The sequence below is a fragment of the Oncorhynchus keta genome, chromosome 4, assembly GCF_023373465.1.
Source record: "Oncorhynchus keta strain PuntledgeMale-10-30-2019 chromosome 4, Oket_V2, whole genome shotgun sequence".
Lineage (NCBI taxonomy): Eukaryota > Metazoa > Chordata > Actinopteri > Salmoniformes > Salmonidae > Oncorhynchus > Oncorhynchus keta.
This window is the reverse complement of record NC_068424.1, coordinates 58,825,081-58,852,520: the sequence shown is the minus strand read 5'-3', so window position 1 is coordinate 58,852,520 and position 27,440 is coordinate 58,825,081. Positions and strand designations below refer to the sequence as shown.

The window sequence follows — 27,440 nt, the reverse complement described above, 5'->3', positions numbered from 1 at the left end:
GTGTACACTGTACGCTCTGGCCGATGAGTCGGGTTGATTCGAGCGTTTTGACCTTACAATGACAGTCAAGCACCCAAGCTAACTGGCTAACGTTGGCTAGCTTGCTAGCTACTTTCAGACACAAATGAGAGAACACATCATTCTAACCATTTTACTCGCCCTAGCAGAGCTGGTTAGGCTGTTTTTATGTCATCCAGAGTGTTTGTGACTGTAACTGTGCTGCTGGGAAGTTATTTTGCACTCTCGTACACTCAAAGGAAAGTGCTCTGAAATTGGAGTAGGTAGCCAGAGCAAATTTACAAAAGCACCCGAATGTCCATTGAGAAACGCAAAACGACTATACCACTTTGCTAAACTATGAATGACGGGAATAATCAAGTCAATGAACACTGGATAGTTAGTTAGATAGCATATAGTTAATATACTGGCAAGTTTGATGTATTAGTAGCCAACTAACGTTAGGTAGCTAGCTAACATACTGCTGTAATGATATGCTATGTGGTTCGTAAGGATAGGGTAGCTAGCAAATTGTCAGTCAACATAACATGAAAGTTAACTTATTTGAAAAGTCATTACTACATTTGTCATAATTAGTTAAAGCTATGAATTTGTAGCCGCTCCCGTTGGACTTCTATTTTCTGCCATTTTCTTCAAATCTGAAAACAATATGAAGCCATAACCATTTTCTGAAGAATTTCACTATGGGCCCTTAAAAGGACAGAAATATTGTCCACTGCTTGTAAACTTCGTATTTTGTCGAATGTAGTATGACATCCGGGAACTTTTGGCATACTAACTTTATCCATACTATGACCAATAAGCATACCATATACTCAATTTATGTCACAAATAGTATGGTTATTGCGGTTAGTATGAGTATTCGAACACAGCTAGAGTGCTTCCTGGTAGTCTTTAACAAATCTACTTTGAAACCATAGTATACACCTCACACACATGGTTATGGGCTATAAAAAAAATGTCAGATATAGAGTTTAAATGTATTCCATTTTTGTTTGCATTCCGATATTACACTTTATATACATCACAGAAGACTGAAAAATAACAAAACCGTTTGACATAGAAACACCGGTTTATTAATTATGAAAAAATATTAATACAATTCCACCCATGAGCCCACTAGTCATTTTACTGTAGGAAAGGGCTACCCATGACAAGGAGACCAACAGTTCCACTGAGATGCACCAGAAGACACATGGAGAAATGTACATTCAGATTGTAACAAACCAACCTATTTCTTCGCTTAAAGGGAAACATCACCATTTTTCAACTTCATATTCATCAACATATGTAAAATTTGGTGCGTTTCTATGTTTTGTAGTAAAAGGAAGATAAGTGTTTCATCGGTGTGCATCATGTAATTTTGACCAATTGCGAGGAAGCATTGCCTACTAATTGTTTACTAATTGCCTACTAATTGTTTACTAATTGGTTGATGATGTCATTGGAAACCCTTATCTTCCTATTTTTTACTACAAAATCCAGAAATGTGTCTTTCTCACATATGTGCTGGAGATGAGAGGAATATGATGTTGAAGATTTTTTTTTACATTTCCCTTTAATGTACATGTAGATACGACGCTTTCATCGGGAATACTGATCTTGCAGATGAGTCATTCCCGAAAGGTGCGATTGGTCATCATATCCCCAGGTGTATTGGATGTCACAAACTGCCACAAACCCTCCAGGTGCATTGTGGGTCACTCACCTGCTCTCCAGGGCCACATTGCTGCCCAGGACCCAGCTGTCCTGCAGCTGGACACATTCCGCTGCGCTCTGTAACTCAGCCACCAGGCCAGCCGAGGGGGGAGGGCTTGGGCTCCTCTGATTGGCCAGCGAGCCGCGGCTCAACGAAGTAATGGACGGGGGGTGTTTGTGGTGAGGGGGAGGGGCTGGTGGTAGAGGAGGCGGGCCTTGTTGACTCGACAGTTGGGCTCCTGTTCAAAGGGAAACAGAAATAGACTGTAAGCACATATGAGAACACCTGAATGTAAAACCAAAGAAGTATAGTACACCTGCTTGCCATTGCATTGGGTTGCTACTATCTTGCGGGGGAGCTGCTTGCAATAAACTGGTGATTGTGTTCTGTATAAAGCTGTGGTTATCTGACAAACCAAGAAAAGTAAATGCAACCTAAAATTGCTCTTCAAATGCATGAGATGCTATAGCAATAAAAAAATATTGATAATTATGGCAAACACCAACTGGCTGAATGTTGGGTTCTTTAACCCAGAAGGTCATTTATAGAGACAGCTGTTTCTTTATGGGAGCTTAACAGGATGTTTCACGTTTGATTACAGCCCGAAAAGACTCTCAAATAACTAATGACCAGAACATCCATTAGAGCGCTCAGAGAACAGGTTTTCCAATTTCACACAAAGCTGTGTAATTGGCCCCCGGAATGACACGTCGTGATTATCTATCCATCTTCAACGCTAAGAGGTAAACCTACAATGCTGACATTTCTGATTTGCTCCTGTAAATTCCAAATGGAGGTGGGTTTTTTAAGGGTTAGGGCAATCTTTGAGATAATTGAAAAAGTCAGGACTTTTCTTGAACTATGTCATCTGCAGTAACAGCATGCTTTGATAGGGTAAACAGCTGGATATGAATTTGGATTTTGGCACAATCCTTGTTACATGCTGGATGTCCTAATGGTCACCTAATGGTATGCGGATGTTTCTACTTGTCATTTCGCTGATGGCAGCCCTAGAGAAAGACCCAGAAACAATATGACAAGTTAAGGCCAGTAACATGGACCGTGCTGAAATAATATGACAAGAGTGAAGGCCAAAAATAACAACTTTGTTTGAAGGACATCATGCATTGTTTCAGTGAGGCTGCCTCTTTAGTGGCTATGCAAATTGTCCCTGTCAGTGTGCCTTTGGCTCTCGCTGCACACCTGTCAACACGAAGCAAACCTCCAGCAGCTGACAAACAACCCCTACGTCGCTTCCGCAAGGCTGAGGAAATGTATGCGTGTCATTCAGAAATAATTTTCTACAGGAATTATTTCTCAGCTGTATAATTCATTACGGACTCGGGGCCTATGGGAAGGGCAGGCAACAGTTGACATGACAGTGTCCTATTTCAGGGTTATAACCTATGTAGATATTGTTATAATACTGTGTGTACTGAGTCACATTATGAGTTAAATCAACATAGTCAAACTTTTCATGTAAAAGTAATACATTATTTATAAAAAAATGTTTTTAACCTTTATTTAACTAGGCAAGTCAGTTAAGAACAAATGATTATGTACAATGATGGCCTACAATGTTAGACGTTCCAGGAGGGAACATCCATAGCAGGGTGTAATACATGTTATTGTGTCTTCAAGGGGAAGGAGGGTTACCGACATGTTTTAATAGGGCACAGACACTTTTGTTCAGTTTCAAATTCCTCAAAACTCACCCAATGAATGGCATCAAACACATGTTCTAACATCAAACACAACATAAACAGCATGTGAAGTGACAACCATTTAACCATCTTAAAACGTACAATCCAAAACCCTTCAAAGTTACTTTTCAGATACTGAAATAATAATTTCATAAGCTTGTATGAATATTGCATAGTGTGAGCTGTGGGTGAAATGTCTGAAACATTGATCTGCTATGGTGACCCTGTAATGGTCTATTGTCTTTTGTCTAGAAATATCCTATGTTAGGAACAACACTACACTTTCAATGGTTTATAGTTAAGAAAAGTTTGATGTATTTCTACTAGTTAATGTTTATTGGACTTTTGAGTTAGGTTGAGATAAGCTTTACACAAATCCATTGTTATTACAATATTGTATGTATCATACTGTAGCAGCCCTTTCAACCAAATTGTATGTTAATGTAAATGATCAAAACATCTAATTTGAGCTCAATAAAATCTTGAAACTATGGAAATGCCTCTATCTTCATGAGTTCACCTTGTGGGGTCAAATGTAGATTAGCAAAGATATTGACTGGCTCATTGTACTGCCTCAAGGTTTAATGAAGACACAGATACAATTGGTTACAGTGGTTGTTGTCCCATCAAGTTACACACAGGATGACTATGTGGGAACATGATTACATTACATAATGAAATCATCTTCTTGTACTTGGATATTAGAATACTTGATAAATAAGATAACCCTTTACATACAAATTAGAACACTTCGACTTGGTAGAGTCCATCTGCATATCTCAATATATCTAAATCTAAATATCTAAGCATTTGAGATGCCATATTTTTTCACTATTTATCTTGCTTTGGTAATATATATTTCATGTATTGGGTGGCCAGATATATATGAAGTGGGAATTTCTGCACTTTCTAAACATTCACTTTATATAAATGTATTTGGTGCTGAGATAAAGGTCAACAGCTTTACATTAATTTAATAGATAGTAATTGCACATCTCATGTGATCTCCACACCTCATCAAGTCCAATGTCAACTGCACCGTGATGCTGGTAAGCAATCAAACCAATTGGCACCGGTGTGCTTCATCATTAATTGCCACCCATGCGTCAGTGAGTGTGGTGGGAGAGAGAGCGCCGTGCAAATGTTCTCGCATGTGCATGTGAGAGGATATGCACACGAATGCATGTGTTCAAGAGTGTGAAACAATGATTCTCTGAGACAGCTTGCCATTCTCTTACACCAAAACACAGGCAATTAACCTGATATTTTAAGAGCGAAGAGCCCTGGGATGAAACAGCTGTGTGTTTTCTGGGGCTATGATTTGAAATCAGATCAAGACAGATGCCTCCCTTCCATAACTCCTCAATGTCATCGTGTCATTGTCTCCGTCAGACGAGATGCTTTAATTAAAGGCCCTTTTTGATTCATGCTGCATGCTGGCTGCTGAAACGACAACCTCATTCAGATCTTAATGACGCCTGCGATATCTATCAAACACCGTGAAGCGTCTATGCTTTCACAATAATGTCTCTCAAAGCGGAATTCCCTTTGGTGCGTTTTTAATTCTTGGTTTTTAGAAGAATGTGTTTGCGCTTATTCATCAGGAACCCTTTTGGGAATTGGACCGACAGGTTTTTGCATCTCTTTGTGTCTTTGTGTGTTACTTTCCTTTCGACTCCCATCGTCACGTTGCACAATTTAGGATTACAATCAGTCAGTGAAAAAAGCAAGCGGTTTTAAGGTTTCGTTAAGAACATTACATTCTTAAAGACGATTACCATTAACCTCTACAAAATCCATCAGTACAGCTGCTGTTCGATGTCTGATCCATTCTCAACGGCTAAGAGTGCCTTGGCTGTTAGCTGGATTTGTCTTGATCTTTCTCTATCTTGCAATCCCTGGAAAGTCTGCTTCGATGGCTTTCTCAGGTATTCCCTCTTCTGAAATATCTCCTCATGATTAGTCCATTGGTTCTGAATACAGAGTACAATATTTGACACAGCACCAGGCGACAATTAAAAGCTGTTTTGCAGAACAACAACAATCTGAGGACTATAAGCTTGGACAGAATGGTAAAAGGCGTTTAAAAATGTGCAAAAACTGCAAAGGTCTTCAGACACGTAAGTGTCTATTAAGTGATGGAAGCAACTGATAATGGCTATGAAACAGCATTCACTTGGACTATTTAGTCCTTCACCATTATGAAAATTGTAGGATATCATCACCATTCCATTGAAAAAAATAAGAGCAGGAAGTTCCATTGTGTCAGTTCAGGGATCTTGATCCACCATTTCATAGCTAGTGAATAATTATGAACATCCCCAGCCTAGAATAATCTCTTTACAGAGTCTTCTGTTTTAGTCACTATGAGCACTATTGTGTCAATTATCACTTTTAAGTGTGTGATCAGGCTGCATGTATTACTATCCTGTCTCTGGTTGGACGATCGGTTAGCTTTAGCAGAGCTCTCTAGTGGAGGCGGCAGCTCAGACTCATATTGGATGGCCTAGGGGAGTGCAGTCAACCCTGCTGGGATACAGAACCATTAGAACCACCTTCCTGGTGACTTTTAGGAAATTCTTCAGCAAAGAGAAGGGTTGTATCTTTGAACTATAAGGGCCTGAGGTTCAGGGGAGCTCCTTTTGAATTCCCACAAACTTCCTCCTACCTTACCCTGTCAAACACACCAGCCCTCTCCTTACCCAGCTTCTCATCACATCAAAGAACTCTTACACCCCCCCCAATTCATCTCACTACAGAAGGCCAGGGTAACATTTCAATATGACATAATTATTAGTATGAGGGTGTAAAGAAAGATACTATAATGATTATAAACATGGTCATCATGATGAAATGTTGAACATTCAATAACATACTTCAGTAGGTCTCCCTGTCTCCCCGACGAAACATGACAACTTACAGATCACCAAAACAATCATCACTACTAGCTGTTGCTACAGACATGTATTGCAATTACAAGTTGTAGTTATTCATAAGTAGCTGGGATAAGCCAACTAGCAAGCTGTTAGTCTCATGTTGACAGCTATTATCTCAGTAACCATGTTTCCATCCACAGTTCTTATGCGAGTAAAGTCATACCGAATAACATAAAATCATGACAGCTGTGATGGAAACCGGACGTTTTGGAACAATGAATTATGTGAGAAATGGCAGTGGAAACACCTTACTGCGCAAATATTGATATAAAAACCATCATATTGAAGTAAACTTGGAGTCACGCGACAATATGGTGTAAGGTCTTTCCACTGCAACTCAGGAAAGCATGCAGTTGTTACGATCGTTTAGAGATGGATTGGACCACGATGCAGTGTGGTAAGCGTACATAATTTTATTAGATGAACAAGAAACAAAAATAACAACCTACAGCCGAACGTGACGCTATATACAGTAGAGAACGCAACTACACACAAACAAGATCCCACAAACCTAAGGTGGAAAAAGACTGCCTAAGTATGATCCCCAATCAGAGACAACGATAGACAGCTGTGTCACGATCGTCGTATGGAGTGGACCAAAGCGCAGCGTGGTGTGAATCCATTATTTTATTGAATGACGAAAAACACAAAGAACACTTTAAACAAAAACAACAAAACGAATGTGACACAGACTATAACCCACGAAATACCCAAAGAAGATGGCTGCCTAAATATGGTTCCCAATCAGAGACAAAGATAAACACCTGCCTCTAATTGAGAACCAATCTAGGCAACCATAGACCAACATAAAGACCTAGATGAAAACAACCCCATACATTTCCAAAAACCCTAAACAGTACAAACACCCTAGAAAAAACACATATCACCCATGTCACACCCTGGCGTGACAGTACCCCCCCACAAAGGTGTGGAGTCCGGCTGCAAAAACCTAATCTAAAGGGGGGATCCAGGTGGGCCTCTTTCACGGCGGCGGCTCGGGTGCTGGACGTGGACCCCACTCCACCATAGTCTTAGTCCGCTTTTGTGGCCTCCTAGGAACGGCGACCCTCGCCATCAACCTAAGACTGCCAACCCTACTAAAGGGCCCCACAAAACTGAGGGGCAGCTCCGGACTGAGGGGCAGCTCCAGACTGAGGGGCAGCTCGGGACTGAGGGGCAGCTCAGGACTGAAGGGTAGCTCAGGACTGAGGGGTAGCTCAGGACTGAGGGGTAGCTCAGGACTGAAGGGTAGCTCCGGACTGAGGGGCAGCTCTGGACTGAGGGACAGCTCCGGACTGAAGGGTAGCTCCGGACTGACTGACGGCTCTGGCAGCTCCTGGCTGGCTCACTGCTCTGGCAGCTCCTGGCTGGCTGACGGCTCTGGCAGCTCCTGGCTGGCTGATGGCTCTGGCAGTACCTGGCTGGCTAACGGCTCTGGCAGCTCCTGGCTGGCTGATGGCTCTGGCAGCTCCTGTCTGGCTGATGGCTCTGGCAGCTCCTGGCTGGCTGACGGCTCTGGCAGCTCCTTGCTGGCTGACGGCTCTTGCAGGTCCTGGCTGTCTGACGGCTCTGGCAGGTCCTGGCTGACTGACGGCTCAGGACAGACTGGTGGCTCTGACGGCTCAGGACAGACTGGCGGCTCTAGCAGCTCAGGACAGACGGGAGACTCTAGCAGCTCAGGACAGACGGGAGACTCTAGCAGCTCAGGACAGACGGGAGACTCTAGCAGCTCAGGACAGACGGGAGACTCTAGCAGCTCAGGACAGATGGGAGACTCTAGCAGCTCAGGACAGACGGGAGACTCTAGCAGCTCAGGACAGACGAGGCGCACTGTAGGCCTGGTGCGTGGTGCCGGCACTGGTGGTACTGGGCCGAGGACACGCACCTCAGTGCGAGTGCGGGGAGGAGGAACAGGGAGAACTAAGCTCTGGCGACGCACAGGAAGCCCGGTGCGGGGAGCTGCCACCGGAGGGCTGGTGCGTGGAGATGGCACCGGATAGACCGGACCAAGAAGGCGCACTGAAGATCTGGAGCACCGAGCCTGCCCAACCTTACCTGGTTGAATACTCCCCGTAGCCAGGCCAGTGCGGCGAGGTGGAATAGACCGCACTGGGCTAGACAATAACCCACGAAATACCCAAAGAAGATGGCTGCCTAAATATGGTTCCCAATCAGAGACAACAATAAACACCTAGATGAAACAACCCCATAAATCAAAAAAAAAACTAGACAGTACAAACACCCTAGAAAGAGACAAAAACACACATATCACCCATGTCACACCATGACCTAACCAAAATAATAAAGAAAACAAAGAATACTAAGGTCAGGGCTACCTCTGATTGGGAACCATACCCGGCCAACAAAGAAATAGAAAAACTAGAATGCCCACCCAAATCACACCCTGACCTAACCAAATAGAGTAATAAAAAGGCTCTTTAAGGTCAGGGCGTGACAGCAGTTTATTGGGCTACAGACTAAATAAGTTAAGAACTTTAGAGGGTGGTGAAAGTGCACAGTGATCTTGATGCTCCTTTCCAAAAAATATTGAGGTTATTATTCTGATCGATGCTTGACTGCCATTTGACAAATAATAATCTCATCATTGTAGACTAGCCTACCTGCACAGCCTACCCGCACTGTATCTGCAAAGTGTTGGCTAGAGCGCAGGTCCCAAGACAAGAGTCATTATGCACTGATTTTTATCTGCAACAAGTCCGTTCGGTGGAAACACACCACTGGTGGGAAAATGTGCATATTGTCTTTATGCGGATTTTAGAATATTCGCTTGAAAATCTGTCGCCAATTGGATGAAAAGATAGCTAGTGTCAGAAAATGTTTAAGATTATTTTAAAGGATAAATAAATAACAATGTTTTTCATCTTAGATTCAGATGATCCTAATAACCCTGCCATTCAACAGAGAAGAAGCATAACATGTGATGTGACACATGATGGACAGGAGATGGACAGGAGATGGACAGGAGATGAAAAACAGCTCTAGGTGTCATTACCCAAACATTAGACAGCCAATTTGTCCTGCCAGCATTACGGGCTCAACCAGGTGCCAAGACCTTTTCTTCATCAAAAAGACTGTCTTGACCTGGATAGGTAGTGCTATTAGTCAGTATGACTGCCTTGTGTTGTCATGGTGATGGGCAGACGGCAGCAGGAAATGAATCCTGGTTGAGAGTTGGGGCCTAGTGGAGGCTGGCAAAGGAGTGGCTCCAGAAATGATATTGATTGTAGCATTGCCCCTATTGAACATATTATATACTGTCGGTTTGTAAGGCTCATTGGTCAAACCTCCGCCACAGCATTATTTTCTGGTCGCTTCAAAATTACCCATTCAAAAAGGTATGAGGCTGCCTGCCTGGAATAGGTGAAGATACTTCAACTGTAAACACCTTCAAAACAATCAGTCATTTCTCTTTTCAAAAAAATGTTTTAGGCTCTAATGGCGTCCTCCAGTGTCTTTAGTGCTGCAATTCAACCCTGTCAGGTGGACTATTGATATGCCTCTTGTTCACTTAGGCCACACCTTCCAAATCACTTGAGCAAATGGAACCAGGAAAAACAGGCCATTTGGGGTTCTAATAGCTGTCACAATGGTTGCTATAATTGCATTTCCCGAGCGAAACACTGTTCAAAGGGATAGAGAAGAGACCTGTCAACAGTTAAAAAGGGGAAAGCATTCCCTTCACAAATAATGGAAAGTATTTTGTTTACAACTTGACATGTTTCCACTTTCAGCTGATTCATTTTTCTAATGGACTACGTAACAAAGGCACTCTTTAAATGAGCAATATGTGGACTGAAATACAGCTATAGGGCCTATAGAACGTCTACACCCCCTTGGATTTATATTAGTTGTGTTACAAAGTTCGATTAAAATGGATTTGTCATTTTTTGTCAAAGATCTTCACAAAATACTCAAAATACTCTATTTTTTTTGTATTAATGAAAAATAAAACACTAATGTACCTTGATTAGATAGTGTAAGTATTCATCCCCCTGAGTCAATACATGTTAGAAACACCTTTGGCAGTGATTACAGCTGTGTCTTCTTGGGTAAGTCTCATAAGTGCTTCACACACCTGTATTGTCCAATGTTTGCCCACTATTCTTTTCAAAATTCTTCAAGCTCTGTGGGGATTATGACTAGACAGCAATTGTTAAGTATTGGAATACATTTTCGAGCAGATTTATGTCAAAACTGTAACTTTGCCACTCAGGAACATTCACTGTTTTCTTGGTAAGCATATCCACTGTAGATTTGGCCTTGTGTTGTAGGTTATTGTCCAACTGAAAGGTGAATTCCTGAAGCAGGTTTTTCTCTAGGAGTTTGCCGTTTCTTTTCATTCTGAAAAACTCCCCAGCCTTTGCTGATGTCAAGTATATGTATACCATGATGCAGCCACCACCATGCTTGAAAATAAGGACGCAGTTACTCAGTGATGTGTTGTCTTGCATTTGCCCCAAACAGGGCTTTGCATTTAGGCCAAAAATGTACAGTTCAGAAGGACGACTGTATCTTTGATGTTTCTGAGTGGTGTAATAAATAATCCACAGCATAATTATAAACTTGACCATGCTTAAATAGATATTCAATGTCTGATTTGCTATTTCTACACATCTACCAATCACTGCCCTTCTATAAGAGGCTTTCGGATATTTGAAGCTGTGCTTGAAATTCAGTACTTGACTGAGGGACCTTAAAGATGTTGTACCTATGGGGGACAGAGGAAGGGGTAGGGGTTTAAAATAATGTCAACCCATTTTATTTCACACAGAGTGAGTCCATATAACTTATTATGTGATTTGTTAAGCCAAATTTGACTTCAGAACTAATTTAGGCTTGCCTAAAAAAAGGAGGGAATACTTATGCAACGACTATATTTTAGTTATAAAAAATAAATAACTTTCTTTTCACTTTGACATCATGGAGTATTTTACATTTACATTTACATTTAAGTCATTTAGCAGACGCTCTTATAGATTAATTACTGAAATCTATTTCAATCCCACTTTGTAACGCAACAACAACAAAAAAGATTCAAGGGAACGTAGACTTTCTATAGGCCCTGTACTTCCTCAGAAGAACCCAACAAATTGACTAACAATGGCATAGCTGCAATCGCTATCTACAGACAATGCTTCACTGCAAATCCTGAGACCAGCATTACTCTCTGCTTTAGAGATAAACGATGGCTCGGAGGTCGAGACATAATCTGACACCAGTGCTTCCAAAATAATATGATACCCCACTGTCCAGTATTATTCCCAGTTCTATTGTGACATTGTAGTGGCTGACATCCTGCTTTCTAAGGGAAGGTTTATAAGGCCAAGGCTATAAATTGATATCCTACCGTTACAGTGCTGTTTGACACAGACCAGGGCATTCTAGAATAATTCAAAGCCAAGGATATGGCTCTTCCAGGGGAGGCAGTTATTTTCCACAACATTGATCCTCTCCCCCACATTCATACACAAATGCACATGAATGCACACATCTAAGCACCATGAACACACACACCACAAGAACCCACCAACCAACCAGTTTGGACTTCCTGATGTTTTCCAATCTTTCTTCATACCATCTCTATCCCTATCCCTCTCTCCCTATCCCTCTATCCCTATCCCCCTCTCGCTCTCCCTATCCCCCTCTCCCTATCCCCCTCTCTCTATCCCTATCCCCCCTCTCCCTATCCCTCTCCCTCTCCCTCTCTCCCCATCCCTCTCTCCCTATCCCTGTATCCCTATCCCCCTCTCCCTCTCTCCCCCTCTCCCTCTCCCTCTCTCCCCATCCCTCTCTCCCTATCCCTCTATCCCTATCCCTCTCTCCCTATCCCTCTCTCCCTATCCCTCTATCCCTATCCCTCTATCCCTATCCCCCTCTCCCTATCCCTCTATCCCTATCCCTCTATCCCTATCCCTCTATCCCTATCCCCCTCTCCCTATCCCTCTATCCCTATCCCTCTATCCCTATCCCTCTATCCCTATCCCTCTATCCCTATCCCCTCTCCCTATCCCTCTATCCCTATCCCTCTATCCCTATCCCCCTCTCCCTATCCCTCTATCTCTATCCCTCTCTCCCTATCCCTCTCTCCCTATACCTCTCTCCCCATCCCTCTCTCCCTATCCCTCTCTCTATCCCCCTCTCCCTATCCCTCTCTCCCTATCCCTCTATCGCTATCCCTCTCTCCCTATCCCTCTATCCCTATCCCTCTCTCCCCATCCCTCTCTCCCTATCCCTCTATCCCTATCCCTCTCTCCCTATCCCTCTCTCCCCATCCCTCTCTCCCTATCCCTCTCTCCCCATCCCTCTCTCCCTATCCCCCTCTCTATCCCCCTCTCCCTATCCCTCTCTCCCTATCCCTCTATCGCTATCCCTCTCTCCCTATCCCTCTATCCCTATCCCTCTCTCCCCATCCCTCTCTCCCTATCCCTCTATCCCTATCCCTCTCTCCCTATCCCTCTCTCCCCATCCCTCTCTCCCTATCCCTCTATCCCTATCCCCCTCTCCCTATCCCTCTATCCCTATCCCTCTATCCCTATCCCCCTCTCCCTATCCCTCTATCTCTATCCCTCTCTCCCTATCCCTCTCTCCCTATACCTCTCTCCCCATCCCTCTCTCCCTATCCCTCTCTCTATCCCCCTCTCCCTATCCCTCTCTCCCTATCCCTCTATCGCTATCCCTCTCTCCCTATCCCTCTATCCCTATCCCTCTCTCCCCATCCCTCTCTCCCTATCCCTCTATCCCTATCCCTCTCTCCCTATCCCTCTCTCCCCATCCCTCTCTCCCTATCCCTCTATCCCTATCCCTCTATCCCTATCCCCCTCTCCCTATCCCTCTATCTCTATCCCTGTCTCCCTATCCCTCTCTCCCTATCCCTCTCTCCCTATCCCTCTCTCCCTATCCCTCTCTCCCCATCCCTCTCTCCCTATCCCTCTATCGCTATCCCTCTCTCCCTATCCCTCTATCCCTATCCCTCTCTCCCCATCCCTCTCTCCCTATCCCTCTATCCCTATCCCTCTCTCCCTATCCCTCTCTCCCCATCCCTCTCTCCCTATCCCTCTATCCCTATCCCTCTCTCCCTATCCCTCTCTCTATCCCCCTCTCCCTATCCCTCTCTCCCTATCCCTCTCTCCCTATCCCTCTATCCCTATCCCTCTCTCCCTATCCCTCTCTCCCTATCCCTCTCTCCCTATCCCTCTCTCCCCATCCCTCTCTCCCTATCCCTCTATCCCTATCCCTCTCTCCCTATCCCTCTATCCCTATCCCTCTCTCCCTATCCCTCTCTCTATCCCCCTCTCCCTATCCCTCTCTCCCTAACCCTCTCTCCCTATCCCCCTCTCAGCATCCCATGTACAGCAACCAGTGTACCCTCTAATGATCCAGCCTGCACAATCAGCACTATGATATGGCCCCAGGCTCCATGCAGAGGACACTGGCAGAGTCTTGAACATTGCATATGCTCAGGGCTAGAAAGTAAAATATGCAGTCTTGATTTGCTGAGGCAACTAAGCCAACTCCAAGTGCACAACATGATGCATAGAACCTTCCCGGTTGAAACATATGATCAAAGCTATTCGTTGTTTGGGGATTCTATCGATCAGTAAAAATATATAGAAATTGCTTGTTTGTTTGCTTCAGAGTACAGGAAGACTTAGCTGACCGTATCATTAAGCGGGCCTAGACACTTTCATACCAATTCTATTTTGAAACCAGGGAACATAACTGAAAACATTTTAATTTTAATTTTTTAAGTGATGGGGAGAGAAAAAAATCGATGGAGAACAATCTATAGGATGAAAATTACTCTATCTTTTTAAATAATGAGCCAACATGTTTACAGCACTTTTATTTCCATGACTGATCTAACTGGTTTTCTAATGCTCTCTCTTGTCTCTCTGCTGCAGACATATAGTGAGCAATATGTTTGGAACATAAAATTGCAGTAAAAGGACAGTATTCAATCGCAATATATAGAATCATGAGAATCACAATACATATTGTATCGGTGTATGTTGATAAATCGCATTTCTCCTGGCAATTCACAGCCCTAATTGTTATCAATGCATGGTGTATGCATCAACGTCAGATAAGTGCATGTATCTCAACTTTATTTGTATTTGAGATTTTGTCTTTGAGATTAATCCCGCACACAACACACTTATTGAAACCACCATCCACTTCATGAATACCTTCTGTGGCAGTAGTCGTTACTACCAAATTCATTAGTGAAATTGGCTGGTAAGTTAAGCTGCTGTGTAACAGCCCTTAATTCTGAAGAAACCTTTTTTTTCATTGGCTATTATGGTAACTCAATAGCAGGACCAGCCAGACTTACTGTCCTCCAAACGTGTCTAATGCAGTGGTAACTGACAACAGCAGACAGGCATCAACTGATCCAGCCTTGATTCACTGAAGACAAATCAGCCTAGGCGGTATCTGTCATGTATCAGACTAAACCTAACATTTCACTTTGTTTGGCAGCTATTGATTTTTCACCTTAATGTTGTCTCCAAGAGGCATCCATCCCACTCTTACATGTAAACCCTCCACTAGATTCCAGAGAATTGTGGATACAGCATAGGTTGTAGATACATGTTTTTCCTCATGTTAGTTTTGGTGGAGTCTAGGTCATTTTAAATCTGTGCTCATCACTTGAGTGTAAGGACTAAATACAAAATTACTAATTGATGAATCAGTTGAGAATATGGACTAATATATGAACTAAATAAAAACATTATACTGCAGATATTTTCATTGAACACCTAATGATACTATACCACTAGAGGAGCAGTAGTTCAGAACTGTTCGACAGGATTTGGACAATCTTCCAAACATGAGCTTCAAGTATTGCATGGATGGTCTTGCATGCACCACAAAGTCGTCAGGGTTAGGCTGTGGAGATTACATATTGTGCCTTTAAAAAGCTTTTCTATGAATTATAGCCAGAAGTGACTCTCAGTGGTATGGCCAGTTTACCTGCTGGTGCAGTAAAGCACATGTGTGGATGCTAGGAGAGTGCTAACAGAATAGGGATAGCGAGAATGATACAACAGACAAGCAAGTGGGCTGAAAACACTGCATTACATGTCCATGGCTTCCATACACTTACAGTGCTAATATGCAGAAACAACTTTTGGGTCAACAATGACATGAAGCATAATGACAGCCATTAGTTAGGAATCATACCGGTAGCCATTAGCTATGTATCATACCGGCAGTCATTAGCTATAAATCATACAGGCAGTCATTAGCTATGAATCATACAGGCAACTATTAGCTATGAATCATACCGGCAACTATTAGCTATGAATCATACCGACAGCCATTAGCTATGAATCATATCAACAGCCATTAGCTATGAATCATACCGGCAACAATTAGTTATGAATCACACCGGCAGCCATTAGCTATGAATAATACCGGCAGTCATTAGCTATTAATCATACTGGCAAATATTAGCTATTAATCATACCGGCAACTATTAGCTATGAATAATACCGGCAGCCATTAGATATGAATCATACCGGCAACTATTAGCTATGAATCTTACCGGCATCCATTAGCTATAAATCATACTGGCAGTCATTAGCTATGAATCATACAGGCAACTATTAGCTATGAATCATATCGACAGCCATTAGCTATGAATAATTTCAACAGACATTAGCTATGAATCATACCGGCAACAATTAGCTATGAATCATACCGGCAGTCATTAGCTATGAATAATACCGGCAGTCATTAGATATAAATCATACAGGCAGTCATTAGCTATTAATCATACTGGCAACTATTAGCTATGAATTATACCGGCAACTATTAGCTATGAATCATACCGACAGCCATTAGCTATGAATCGTACCGGCAGCCATTAGATATGAATAATACCGGCAACTATTAGCTATGAATCATACCGGCAGCCATTAGTTATGAATCACACCGGAGGTCATTAGCTATGAATCATACCGGCAGCCATTAGTTATGAATCACACCGGAGGTCATTAGCTATGAATCATACAGGCAACTACTGGCTGTGAATCATACCGACAGCCATTAGCTATGAATAATTTCACAGACATTAGCTATGAATCATACCGGCAACAATTAGCTATGAATCATACCGGCAACCATTAGCTATGAATCATACCAGCAGCCATTAGTTATGAATCACACCGGCAGCCATTAGCTATGAATAATACCGGCAGTCGTTAGCTATTAATCATACCGGCAACTATTAGCTATGAATCATACCAGCAGCCATTAGTTATGAATCACACCGGCAGCCATTAGCTATGAATAATACCGGCAGTCATTAGCTATTAATCATACCGGCAACTATTAGCTATGAATTATACCGGCAACTATTAGCTATGAATCATACCGACAGCCATTATCTATGAATCATACCGGCAGCCATTAGATATGAATCATACCGGCAGTCATTAGCTATGAATCAAACCGGAAGCTATTAGATATTAATTATACCGTCAGCCATTAGATATTAATCATACCGGCCGATATCTATTAACATTCTAGCAAACCATCTTCTCATCCTGGTGCATATCAAGTTCTGAACTACTCATAATACAGTATAATGGAGTCTTTTGAATTTGCCACAGGGCCGAGAAAGAGAAGGAGTATTTTCTAGACAACAGGTCACAACCTACTCACAACAATCCACTCCAGAACAAAAAATAAAACAGCACTTATTTCACCACTCATCCCACTTAATTTCTCTATCATTATACAGTGTAAGTGATTTATTTAAGACCATATTTGCAATTCAAGACACTATGCTAATCTTTCACTCAATCTACTCTTGTTTGCACCAATTAGATAAGGAAATCACATAATCAACAAGTGCTATTTCAAGTGAGCTATTACGATATGTCCTCTTCCTATTTCACCCACTAGCAGTGGGAGGTGAAGCCTGGGACATGTAGACACCCCTGCTGTGTTTCCTAAGACTGAAATATACTACTAATCTGAATATGGACTATTATGACAAAAATACACAATGGAAAGTGAGAAGAAAGCTCACAGGAGAAAAAGTGATTAGAGAAGATTAGAAAATTAGAAAATGGCCACATATGGTTCTGTGAAACGATCAGTTATCGGCTTCGAGAGGAGCAGCTGGAAGGTTCCTGGCAGAATACATACTGTATGGCTATAGGGTTTGTTATACTCTGTCAACAAAAGCTTTACTGATATAGTTGGAATTCCATAGCCAACACTCTAGAATCACTTCTTTGATCCAGAGGTTTAATTTGACCTTGACCAATAATGCCGACATAAGCTTTTTTCTAATGCCTTTTTAGCCACTTTTCCTGTATTTTTTGGGGAAAACTCCTGTCCGCTACTGTAGAGGAGTACAGGGTGTTGATAGCAGACATCTTTTTAACACAAGACTGAGCGAGCTAGGAGTGACAGGGGAGGAGGATCAACTAAAATGTATGGAACAACAACAGAACAGATAACGAACCAGGTTTAGAATGCTGTGGAGAGCAGAGATGCACCACACCTAGCCAGGTTTAGAATGCTGTGGAGAGCAGAGATGCACTACACCTAGCCAGGTTTAGAATGCTGTGGAGAGCAGAGATGCACTACACCTAGCCAGGTTTAGAATGCTGTGGAGAGCAGAGATGCACTACACCTAGCCAGGTTTAGAATGCTGTGGAGAGCAGAGATGCACCACACCTAGCCAGGTTTAGAATGCTGTGGAGAGCAGAGATGCACTACACCTAGCCAGGTTTAGAATGCTGTGGAGAGCAGAGATGCACTACACCTAGCCAGGTTTAGAATGCTGTGGAGAGCAGAGATGCACCACACCTAGCCAGGTTTAGAATGCTGTGGAGAGCAGAGATGCACCACACCTAGCCAGGTTTAGAATGCTGTGGAGAGCAGAGATGCACTACACCTAGCCAGGTTTAGAATGCTGTGGAGAGCAGAGATGCACTACACCTAGCCAGGTTTAGAATGCTGTGGAGAGCAGAGATGCACCACACCTAGCCAGGTTTAGAATGCTGTGGAGAGCAGAGATGCACCACACCTAGCCAGGTTTAGAATGCTGTGGAGAGCAGAGATGCACTACACCTAGCCAGGTTTAGAATGCTGTGGAGAGCAGAGATGCACTACACCTAGCCAGGTTTAGAATGCTGTGGAGAGCAGAGATGCACCACACCTAGCCAGGTTTAGAATGCTGCGGAGAGCAGAGATGCACCACACCTAGCCAGGTTTAGAATGCTGTGGAGAGCAGAGATGCACTACACCTAGCCAGGCTTAGAATGCTGAGGAGAGCAGAGATGCACTACACCTAGCCAGGTTTAGAATGCTGCGGAGAGCAGAGATGCACTACACCTAGCCAGGTTTAGAATGCTGCGGAGAGCAGAGATGCACTACACCTAGCCAGGTTTAGAATGCTGCGGAGAGCAGAGATGCACTACACCTAGCCAGGTTTAGAATGCTGTGGAGAGCAGAGATGCACTACACCTAGCCAGGTTTAGAATGCTGTGGAAAGCAGAGATGCACTACACCTAGCCAGGTTTAGAATGCTGTGGAGAGCAGAGATGCACTACACCTAGCCAGGTTTAGAATGCTGTGGAGAGCAGAGATGCACCACACCTAGCCAGGCTTAGAATGCTGAGGAGAGCAGAGATGCACTACACCTAGCCAGGTTTAGAATGCTGCGGAGAGCAGAGATGCACTACACCTAGCCAGGTTTAGAATGCTGCGGAGAGCAGAGATGCACTACACCTAGCCAGGTTTAGAATGCTGCGGAGAGCAGAGATGCACTACACCTAGCCAGGTTTAGAATGCTGCGGAGAGCAGAGATGCACTACACCTAGCCAGGTTTAGAATGCTGTGGAGAGCAGAGACGCACTACACCTAGCCAGGTTTAGAATGCTGTGGAGAGCAGAGATGCACTACACCTAGCCAGGTTTAGAATGCTGTGGAGAGCAGAGATGCACTACACCTAGCCAGGTTTAGAATGCTGTGGAGAGCAGAGATGCACTACACCTAGCCAGGTTTAGAATGCTGTGGAGAGCAGAGATGCACTACACCTAGCCAGGTTTAGAATGCTGTGGAGAGCAGAGATGCACTACACCTAGCCAGGTTTAGAATGCTGTGGAGAGCAGAGATGCACTACACCAAGACAGGTTCAGAATGCTATAGAGAGCGGAGATGCACCATACCTAGCCAGATTTAGAATGCTATGGAGAGCAGATATGCACTACACCTAGCAGAGGATGGTGAGTACTGATGTGACTGACAATATCTCCTCAATTCCGGCAGAAAGAAGTAAATAACATATGACCATAAGACCTGTTTTTCCGCAAGGCATAACTCAGTGCATCGAGGTCTATATTGGCTATAGATTAGGGCCAATAAAACTTATTTTATTGACAATATGTCATGTCTACATGATGAGGAGGATTGTTTGGAACGTTCATCTGGGTTAAGGCATTCAATACATGCAGGGTTAGTTGGAATGTTAATCTGGGTTAAGGCATTCAATACATGCAAGGTTTGTTGGAATGTTCATCTGGGTTAAGGCATTCAATACATGCAGGGTTAGTTGGAATGTTAATCTGGGTTAAGGCATTCAATACATGCAAGGTTTGTTGGAATGTTAATCTGGGTTAAGGCATTCAATACATGCAAGGTTTGTTGGAATGTTAATCTGGGTTAAGGTGTTCAATACATGCAGGGTTAGTTGGAATGTTAATCTGGGTTAAGGCATTCAATACATGCAAGGTTTGTTGGAATGTTAATCTGGGTTAAGGTGTTCAATACATGCAGGGTTAGTTGGAATGTTAATCTGGGTTAAGGCATTCAATACATGCAAGGTTTGTTGGAATGTTAATCTGGGTTAAGGTGTTCAATACATGTAGGGTTAGTTGGAACGTTCATCTGGGTTAAGGCATTCAATACATGCAGGGTTTGTTGGAATGTTAATCTGGGTTAAGGTGTTCAATACATGCAGGGTTAGTTGGAACGTTCATCTGGGTTAAGGCATTCAATACATGCAGGGTTAGTTGGAATGTTAATCTGGGTTAAGGCATTCAATACATGCAAGGTTTGTTGGAATGTTAATCTGGGTTAAGGTGTTCAATACATGCAGGGTTAGTTGGAACGTTCATCTGGGTTAAGGTGTTCAATACATGCAGGGTTAGTTGGAATGTTAATCTGGGTTAAGGTGTTCAATACATGCAGGGTTAGTTGGAATGTTAATCTGGGTTAAGGTGTTCAATACATGCAGGGTTAGTTGGAATGTTAATCTGTGTTAAGGACTTCAATACATGCAGGGTTGGTTGGAATGTTAATCTGGGTTAAGGTGTTCAATACATGCAGGGTTAGTTGGAATGTTAATCTGTGTTAAGGACTTCAATACATGCAGGGTTGGTTGGAATGTTAATCTGGGTTAAGGTGTTCAATACATGCAGGGTTAGTTGGAATGTTAATCTGTGTTAAGGACTTCAATACATGCAGGGTTGGTTGGAATGTTAATCTGGGTTAAGGTGTTCAATACATGCAGGGTTAGTTGGAATGTTAATCTGTGTTAAGGACTTCAATACATGCAGGGTTAGTTGGAATGTTAATCTGGGTTAAGGTGTTCAATACATGCAGGGTTGGTTGGTATGTTAATCTGTGTTAAGGACTTCAATACATGCAGAGTTGGTTGGAATGTTAATCTGTGTTAAGGACTTCAATACATTGCTAACAATATCAGGCAAGAGTGTCTGATATCCCTCTCTTTCTGCATGATCACAATTCCTTCTCTTTGAATTTTTGTTATTCAAAGGGAGACGGAGGTATTCGTAGAAAAAATAATGCAAACATAGCCATTTTGTTGAACTAATAAGGCAACAATTATTATAGAATGCCTCTGGTTTCTCCTCTGTGTGGAGGTTACCACACAGTAGCAAGGCTACACTATGTGCCATACCACCATCAGCATTCCTTTAAACCATGTACGGAGCTAGCAGTAGTTAAATGGGGAGCACGCTGGCTCGTGCTGGGAACGCATGTTGCTCTTTGAGAGCGACGTAATGACTGCTATCAATCTCCTCCGCTTCATGTCATGTTAGAGAACTATCAGGGAGGAGAGCTGGCAAGGAGAATGGTAGAGCGCTGCAAGACATCCTCCAAAGCGGCTGTGGCGATGCATTAATCACTTTGGAGCTGGGTGTCCAAACTAAAAAGTGTCAGGGTAAGAAGTAAAACCAACATAGAGATGCTAAAGTATGCCTGGAGAGGAATCCTGTCTGCTGTCTGCTCCTGGCTAACTGGCCACCAACAGTCCCTCTTTCTCTGCCTCATCACATTGCAGCTCCCTGATTTGAATTTGTACATTCGTTCAGACAGTGCTGTACAGATATCAGAGACTAAAATGTTAATTTCACTTGCAGCAACTCTATTCTCGTCTCTCTCAAAGCAAAGCAAACAGAAAAGAAAGCATGTATACATATGGGGATGCATCTGCAATAAGATGAACAATCAGCTGTGACTACAGTAGGTATATCAAAGTCCTGCTTTGATACAGTTCTCTGATATAATGGAAATAACTAACATAATTGGATATATCGTTTTTCTAGTACCTAGACTCAGTATACTGTATATCATATTAGATTACATTTCAGCATTACCTATTAATATACAATTGTTTCCAAAATTATTGGCACCCTTGACAAAAATGAGTAAAAAAGACTACATAAAATAAATAATTCAAATACTGAGATATATTGTATGCTCCCAAAAATGTTGAAATTATATTATGTTATACTAATACAATTTCTCAGAGAAAGAGATTTTGTTTAAGAAGTAATATTGTTCTATTTAAAAAAAAATATATAGGAGTTAAAGTTATTGGCACCCCTGTTTTCAATACCTTTCAAAACCTCACCTTGCGAGGATAATGGCAAAGAGCCTTTTTCAAAAATGTTTTATGGGATTGTTTTATGGGATTGGAGCCCTATAATGTCAAAGATCCACCACCATATTTTACAGTAGGTATGGGGTTCTTTTCGGCATATGCATCTTTCTTCGACGCCAAACCCACCACTGGTGTGCGTGGCCAAAGAGCTCTATTGCAATGTCATCCAGCAAATGTAAATGCTTGGATTCTGTATGGGTTCTGTACGGAGGAATGGTCTAAGATCCTTCCCAAAGTGTTCTCCACTCTCAGAAAACATTTTAGAAAAAGACTCACTGTTGTTAACCTTGCAAGGGGAGGGTGATAGAGTATTGAAAACAGGGGTGCCAATTATTTTGACCTTTTTTGAGAGAAAAACTAAATCTCTTTCTCTGCGTAATTCTATTAGAATAAAATAATAATAATAATATATATATATATATATATATATATAATAAAAAATAAAATAAAAATTGAAATACAATATAGCTCAGTATTTGAATGATTTATTTTATGCAGTCATTATTTCTCATCTTTATCAAGGGTGCCAATAATTTGGGACCTGACATGAATGTACCCTATATACAGTATATGCAGTATTTAACCCATTAAAGCCCATCAATTGAAGCTGGCAGTAGTTGAAGGTTGCATGGTGCTAGCTGCAAGTTGCTACAAATACCCTCTCTGGGGGAGGTAAACAGATCTACAGGCATAACTTTCTCTCGCTCTCGGTCTACTATAGCAACACACATCACAGTCAAGTGGTTTATGATGCCTGCCATCAAAATAATGAATAATCTGCCACTTGCAGTAATCCTCCGGTAGAGCAAGCCCATTAATAGCACGGCATCCAGACATAAAACACTAGAGTTCCCTATTCACCTTTCAAAACACAATGCATTTTCCTTAAAAAACGTGAACATTGCCACCACTGGTATTGCAAGTCAAGGAAATGTACTGTACACAGGTTTACGGAACATGATTCGTTTCAAGTGTTGAATGATTTTGATAATTCAATGTGTTAACCGCTATATCTGGGTCGGGAGTTTAAAGTTTGATCTGCATCCATTTGAAGACAACATCAAAGGTGGGGTAAGCCAACTATTTCAAAAAGTGTCAAGAGCTCACTGAAAAGGTACAGAAATAGAGAAAGACACCTCTGGGCTTCATGTGATAGATGATAGAAGAGATAGAGAGAGGGGGAGATAGATAGAGATATAAAGAGAGAGAGTAGAAAGACAGTCACTGAGAATCACAAATACAGAGAGAGAGAGAGAGAGAGAAAGAGAGAGAGAGAGAGAGAGAGAGAGAGAGAGAGAGAGAGAGAGAGAGAGAGAGAGAGAGAGAGAGAGAGAGAGAGAGATTGAAGAAAGTGTAAGGTGCAAATGACAGACAGAGAGCTAGAGAGAGAAACAGAGAGAGAGAGAGAGCTAGTGAGAGAGAGAGAGGGAGAGAGAGATGAATGAAAGAGAGAGAGAGAGAGCTAGAGAGAGAGAGAGAAAGAGAGAGAGACGGGAATGAAAGAGAGAGAGAGCTAGAGAGAGAGAGAGAGAGAGAGAGAGAGAGAGAGAGGGGTGAAAGTGAGAGAGTATATAAAAGGTAGTGTTAATTAGACAGAATGTTTGCCCTCTCCCAGGAACTCCTTCATGTTAGGCCAGAGAAAAACTGAAGCAGATGAATCTGAGAAGAAATATCTGCTTAAGTGGCCTTTTATAGATGGATCAAAGGCTTCTCCTGCCCCCCCCAAATCCCGTGTCCCTGAATGATGCAAAGGGTACAGGCGGGTGTGAGGGGGTGCCAGTGATATCTGACGTCTCCTATTGTCTGCTGATGTGTTGACAGGTGTGGCATTTGGGATGCAATGTTGGACATGCCTTTCAGTGGCTAGCCCTCAGCCAATTACCAGATAAAGGAAACATCCCAATGCAATACGCTATAAAGGGCTGTGTGAAAATATTGATTTTATGTGTACATAGGACTTGATGTTAAGAATTAGGTCTTGAAATGCAATATTAAATGTTGAACAAATTGAAATGAGTAAAACAATCAGTATCTAGCTCATTTTATAGATATTTTAAATATGTTTATTTTTTATTTTTTTAAATGCAAACCAAGGTGTAAATATCAAAGAACATGAACTTAAAAAAAATAAAAAATAACATTGAATCAAATAGGTGTCAAGTGTTAAAATGTGGTTGGAATTTACAATGTAAAATATAAATTATCATAAAAATGATGAGAAATACATAACACAGTAATTAATAACAGTTAAACAGTATATATAAACAAACATATAGTGATCTCTCCCCTAAAATAGTTCAGTGAAGGGCTACTGGAGCCATTGATGTTTGAAGTGAAGTAGCTAAAGAGAGCATTGAAACCAACGGGGATCGCTGGTGTCACCAATAATCCTTGACCATATGATGAAAGAGTATTTTCAAATGATTTCATGGAGAGAAATACTGATACACATAATTATAATGATGAAACTATACAACATAACAGTTAGTAAGGACCCCGTGGGACAATAATATGGTGTCAATGTTTCTTATGGTGCCCATCATGCCAAACACTAAATTGTGTAAACTGAATTTACCAATTGCTCTGCATAGGTGATGAAACACAAAACGGCACCATTTATATTACTGAATCACATCATACAGTATCATAACATCAAAAAATTGTTCGGAATAAACATAACATTGTATTATGGTTCCATAAGAGATAGGACCATTTCTTTGATTAAAAAAAACATTGCTGTGGATTTCATAATTTTACATTTAAGTACACTATTTAGCTCCCATTAATTAACTTAAATCTCAACCAGCATTAAAGGCACAAACTGTAACTTTCATGTCCAGTTAATAGTTTGGCCTCTACGTATTTTACAAACTGTGTGGGTGTGTCTTGGAACATTCAACTGCCATTGGGTGATTTGGATGCTGTAGTAACCACATCCAGAACCAGCCTCCTTTGGTTTGGGGGGCACTTACAACAGAATTCCAATATCATGGAAATGTGAGTCACAGTTACATTTGTCAAGTCCCACCTCCACAATCAACAATCAGGTGCAGGGGAAGCACTTTTGACCGGAAATTGAAGTTAGAGATAGTGCCTTTAGGACATGAACTGATATCACAGTTAACACTAGAAACAGCAACACAAATAATTTGAAATAATGAATAATTAAAGTGCACAATATAAATGGGCATCATGGGTATTATAGGAATGCTGGGATAAAACAATACATACTGTATACGAACATCAATATAATGAAAAATCATCTGAATTGTTGGCCACTAATAAAATGAATATATCTGATAAATGAGGAAATGGATATATCAAGTGTAATTAATCATATCCTTCTTATTCAGGTAGCAGCTAAAAATACAGCTACCTTGGCGCACCACTCGCCTTCTGGCCTTGGCAATAAATCATAGCCGTAGCTCCACAGCGATACCTCATATGATGCAATACCCACAGAGAAAAGCTTGTTGAGTTTACCCACTTGCATTTATCTGTCACTTGTAAATATATGTGAATAGCAACTGTATGACCTGGTGTGACACCTGAGCGTATTCCTCTGTGATGCATCTCTACTGCTTATTGTTGGTTGCCACTTGCTACATACCTATTACTCGGTCTTCACAACTTGTGCTCTGCTAAGGTCTTCAATATGTCACTGTCTCCAAGGCCATGACGTAGCCCCCACAATGGTTAAGACCCAGGAAGCAGTACCTACCGTCAAGACCTGATTTGTAATAGCCATTACCAATACACATTGGGTGGCAGGTAGCCTAGCGGTTAGAGCGTTAGGCCAGTCACCGAAAGGTGGCTAGTTCAAATACCCAACAAGGTGAAAAATCATTGATGCTCCAGGGGCGCCAAACTACTATGACTGACCCTGTAAAACAACACATTTCACTGAACCTATCCAGTGTATGTGACAATAAGACATAATTATTTTTTCATTGGCAATGTGCAGAGAACCATACGAATAGCTGGCCAAATAATACCCATTATCCAACCCTCCCAATAATGCATAATTCCAATTCCATACTAACCCATTCCCAATTTAACTTAGCTGTTTTTCATTGTTAGAGCACAGGCCATCAAATCTTCTGATGAATTCCATGAGAACATGCATCACTCTGAATATCGCCCATTGAATAGTAGGCTACAACAGAGCCTGCTGTTTTCCCACAAAACATCTGCTAAAAATGTTGCTGGGCAAGTGTACAGTAACTGGATTCCATGCTGCAATCTGTTTCCAATTTACTTGCAATGTAAATATTTCCAAAAGACATAGGTCTTGCCAAGTGCAAACAATTGAGAATTATCAAAAGCTGGTGTCTGGTATTGTTAGGCATCAGGCATATTTTTAGACAATAATAAACATTGAGTCTCCACAACTTGAAAGAATTGAGAGGGGTATACTGTGCTGCAGTCCTAATAAGGCCCAAGCAAATTGTAGAACAGTTACATTCACATGCATGCTGACAAGATATGCATGCCTTTTATAAATTAACCCGTATATTGCACCACATGAGTTAAGAATTGCTATTTTCTTGCATAACCTGTGGCCAACAAATTAATAAAGATTGTGGAGAATAAATAAATCTAAGCCTACAAAGTACCTACAAAAGTTACCTTTGGCAATGCCTGTGGCTATTCCCTCAAGAGATCCTAACGAGCTTCACTTCTTAGATAGTGTTTCTGTTTTTGTAGCGGCTGTGCAAATGCCCTGTATATCCTCGTCGCCCAGTCTTGATAGATACTACAGTCACACAGTGGACTGGAACGCTATCGCATTCAGTCGCTTGCTGCCACAAGGGTTAAAGCATACTGGATTAGGAAGTCACACACACGCACGCACGCACACACACACACACACACACACACACACACACACACACACACACACACACACACACACACACACACACACACACACACACACACACACACACACACACACACACACACACACACACACACACACACACACACACACACACACACACACACACACAGGAATCGTTCTAGTTGCCAACCTCCCCTGCCACCTTCACTCTCTCTCCCTCTCCTTTCTTCTCCTCGATTTATCTTTCGTTCTCCTCCTCTACGTGAAGCGGTAGACAGAGTGCTGGACA

The 27,440-nt window shown here is 42.1% G+C and overlaps 1 protein-coding gene across 3 annotated transcripts in view; it reads right to left on the bottom strand.

Moving 5' to 3' along the window:
* Positions 1-27,440, bottom strand: part of si:dkey-237h12.3 (teneurin-3) — a 161,894-nt gene that overhangs the window by 86,075 nt on the left and 48,379 nt on the right. For all 3 annotated transcript variants that reach the window (XM_035766574.2, XM_052511257.1, XM_052511258.1), the window contains exon 4: positions 1,727-1,955. In XM_035766574.2, coding sequence (XP_035622467.2) covers positions 1,727-1,955 — 229 coding nt within the window. The remainder of the gene's footprint in view (positions 1-1,726; positions 1,956-27,440) is intronic.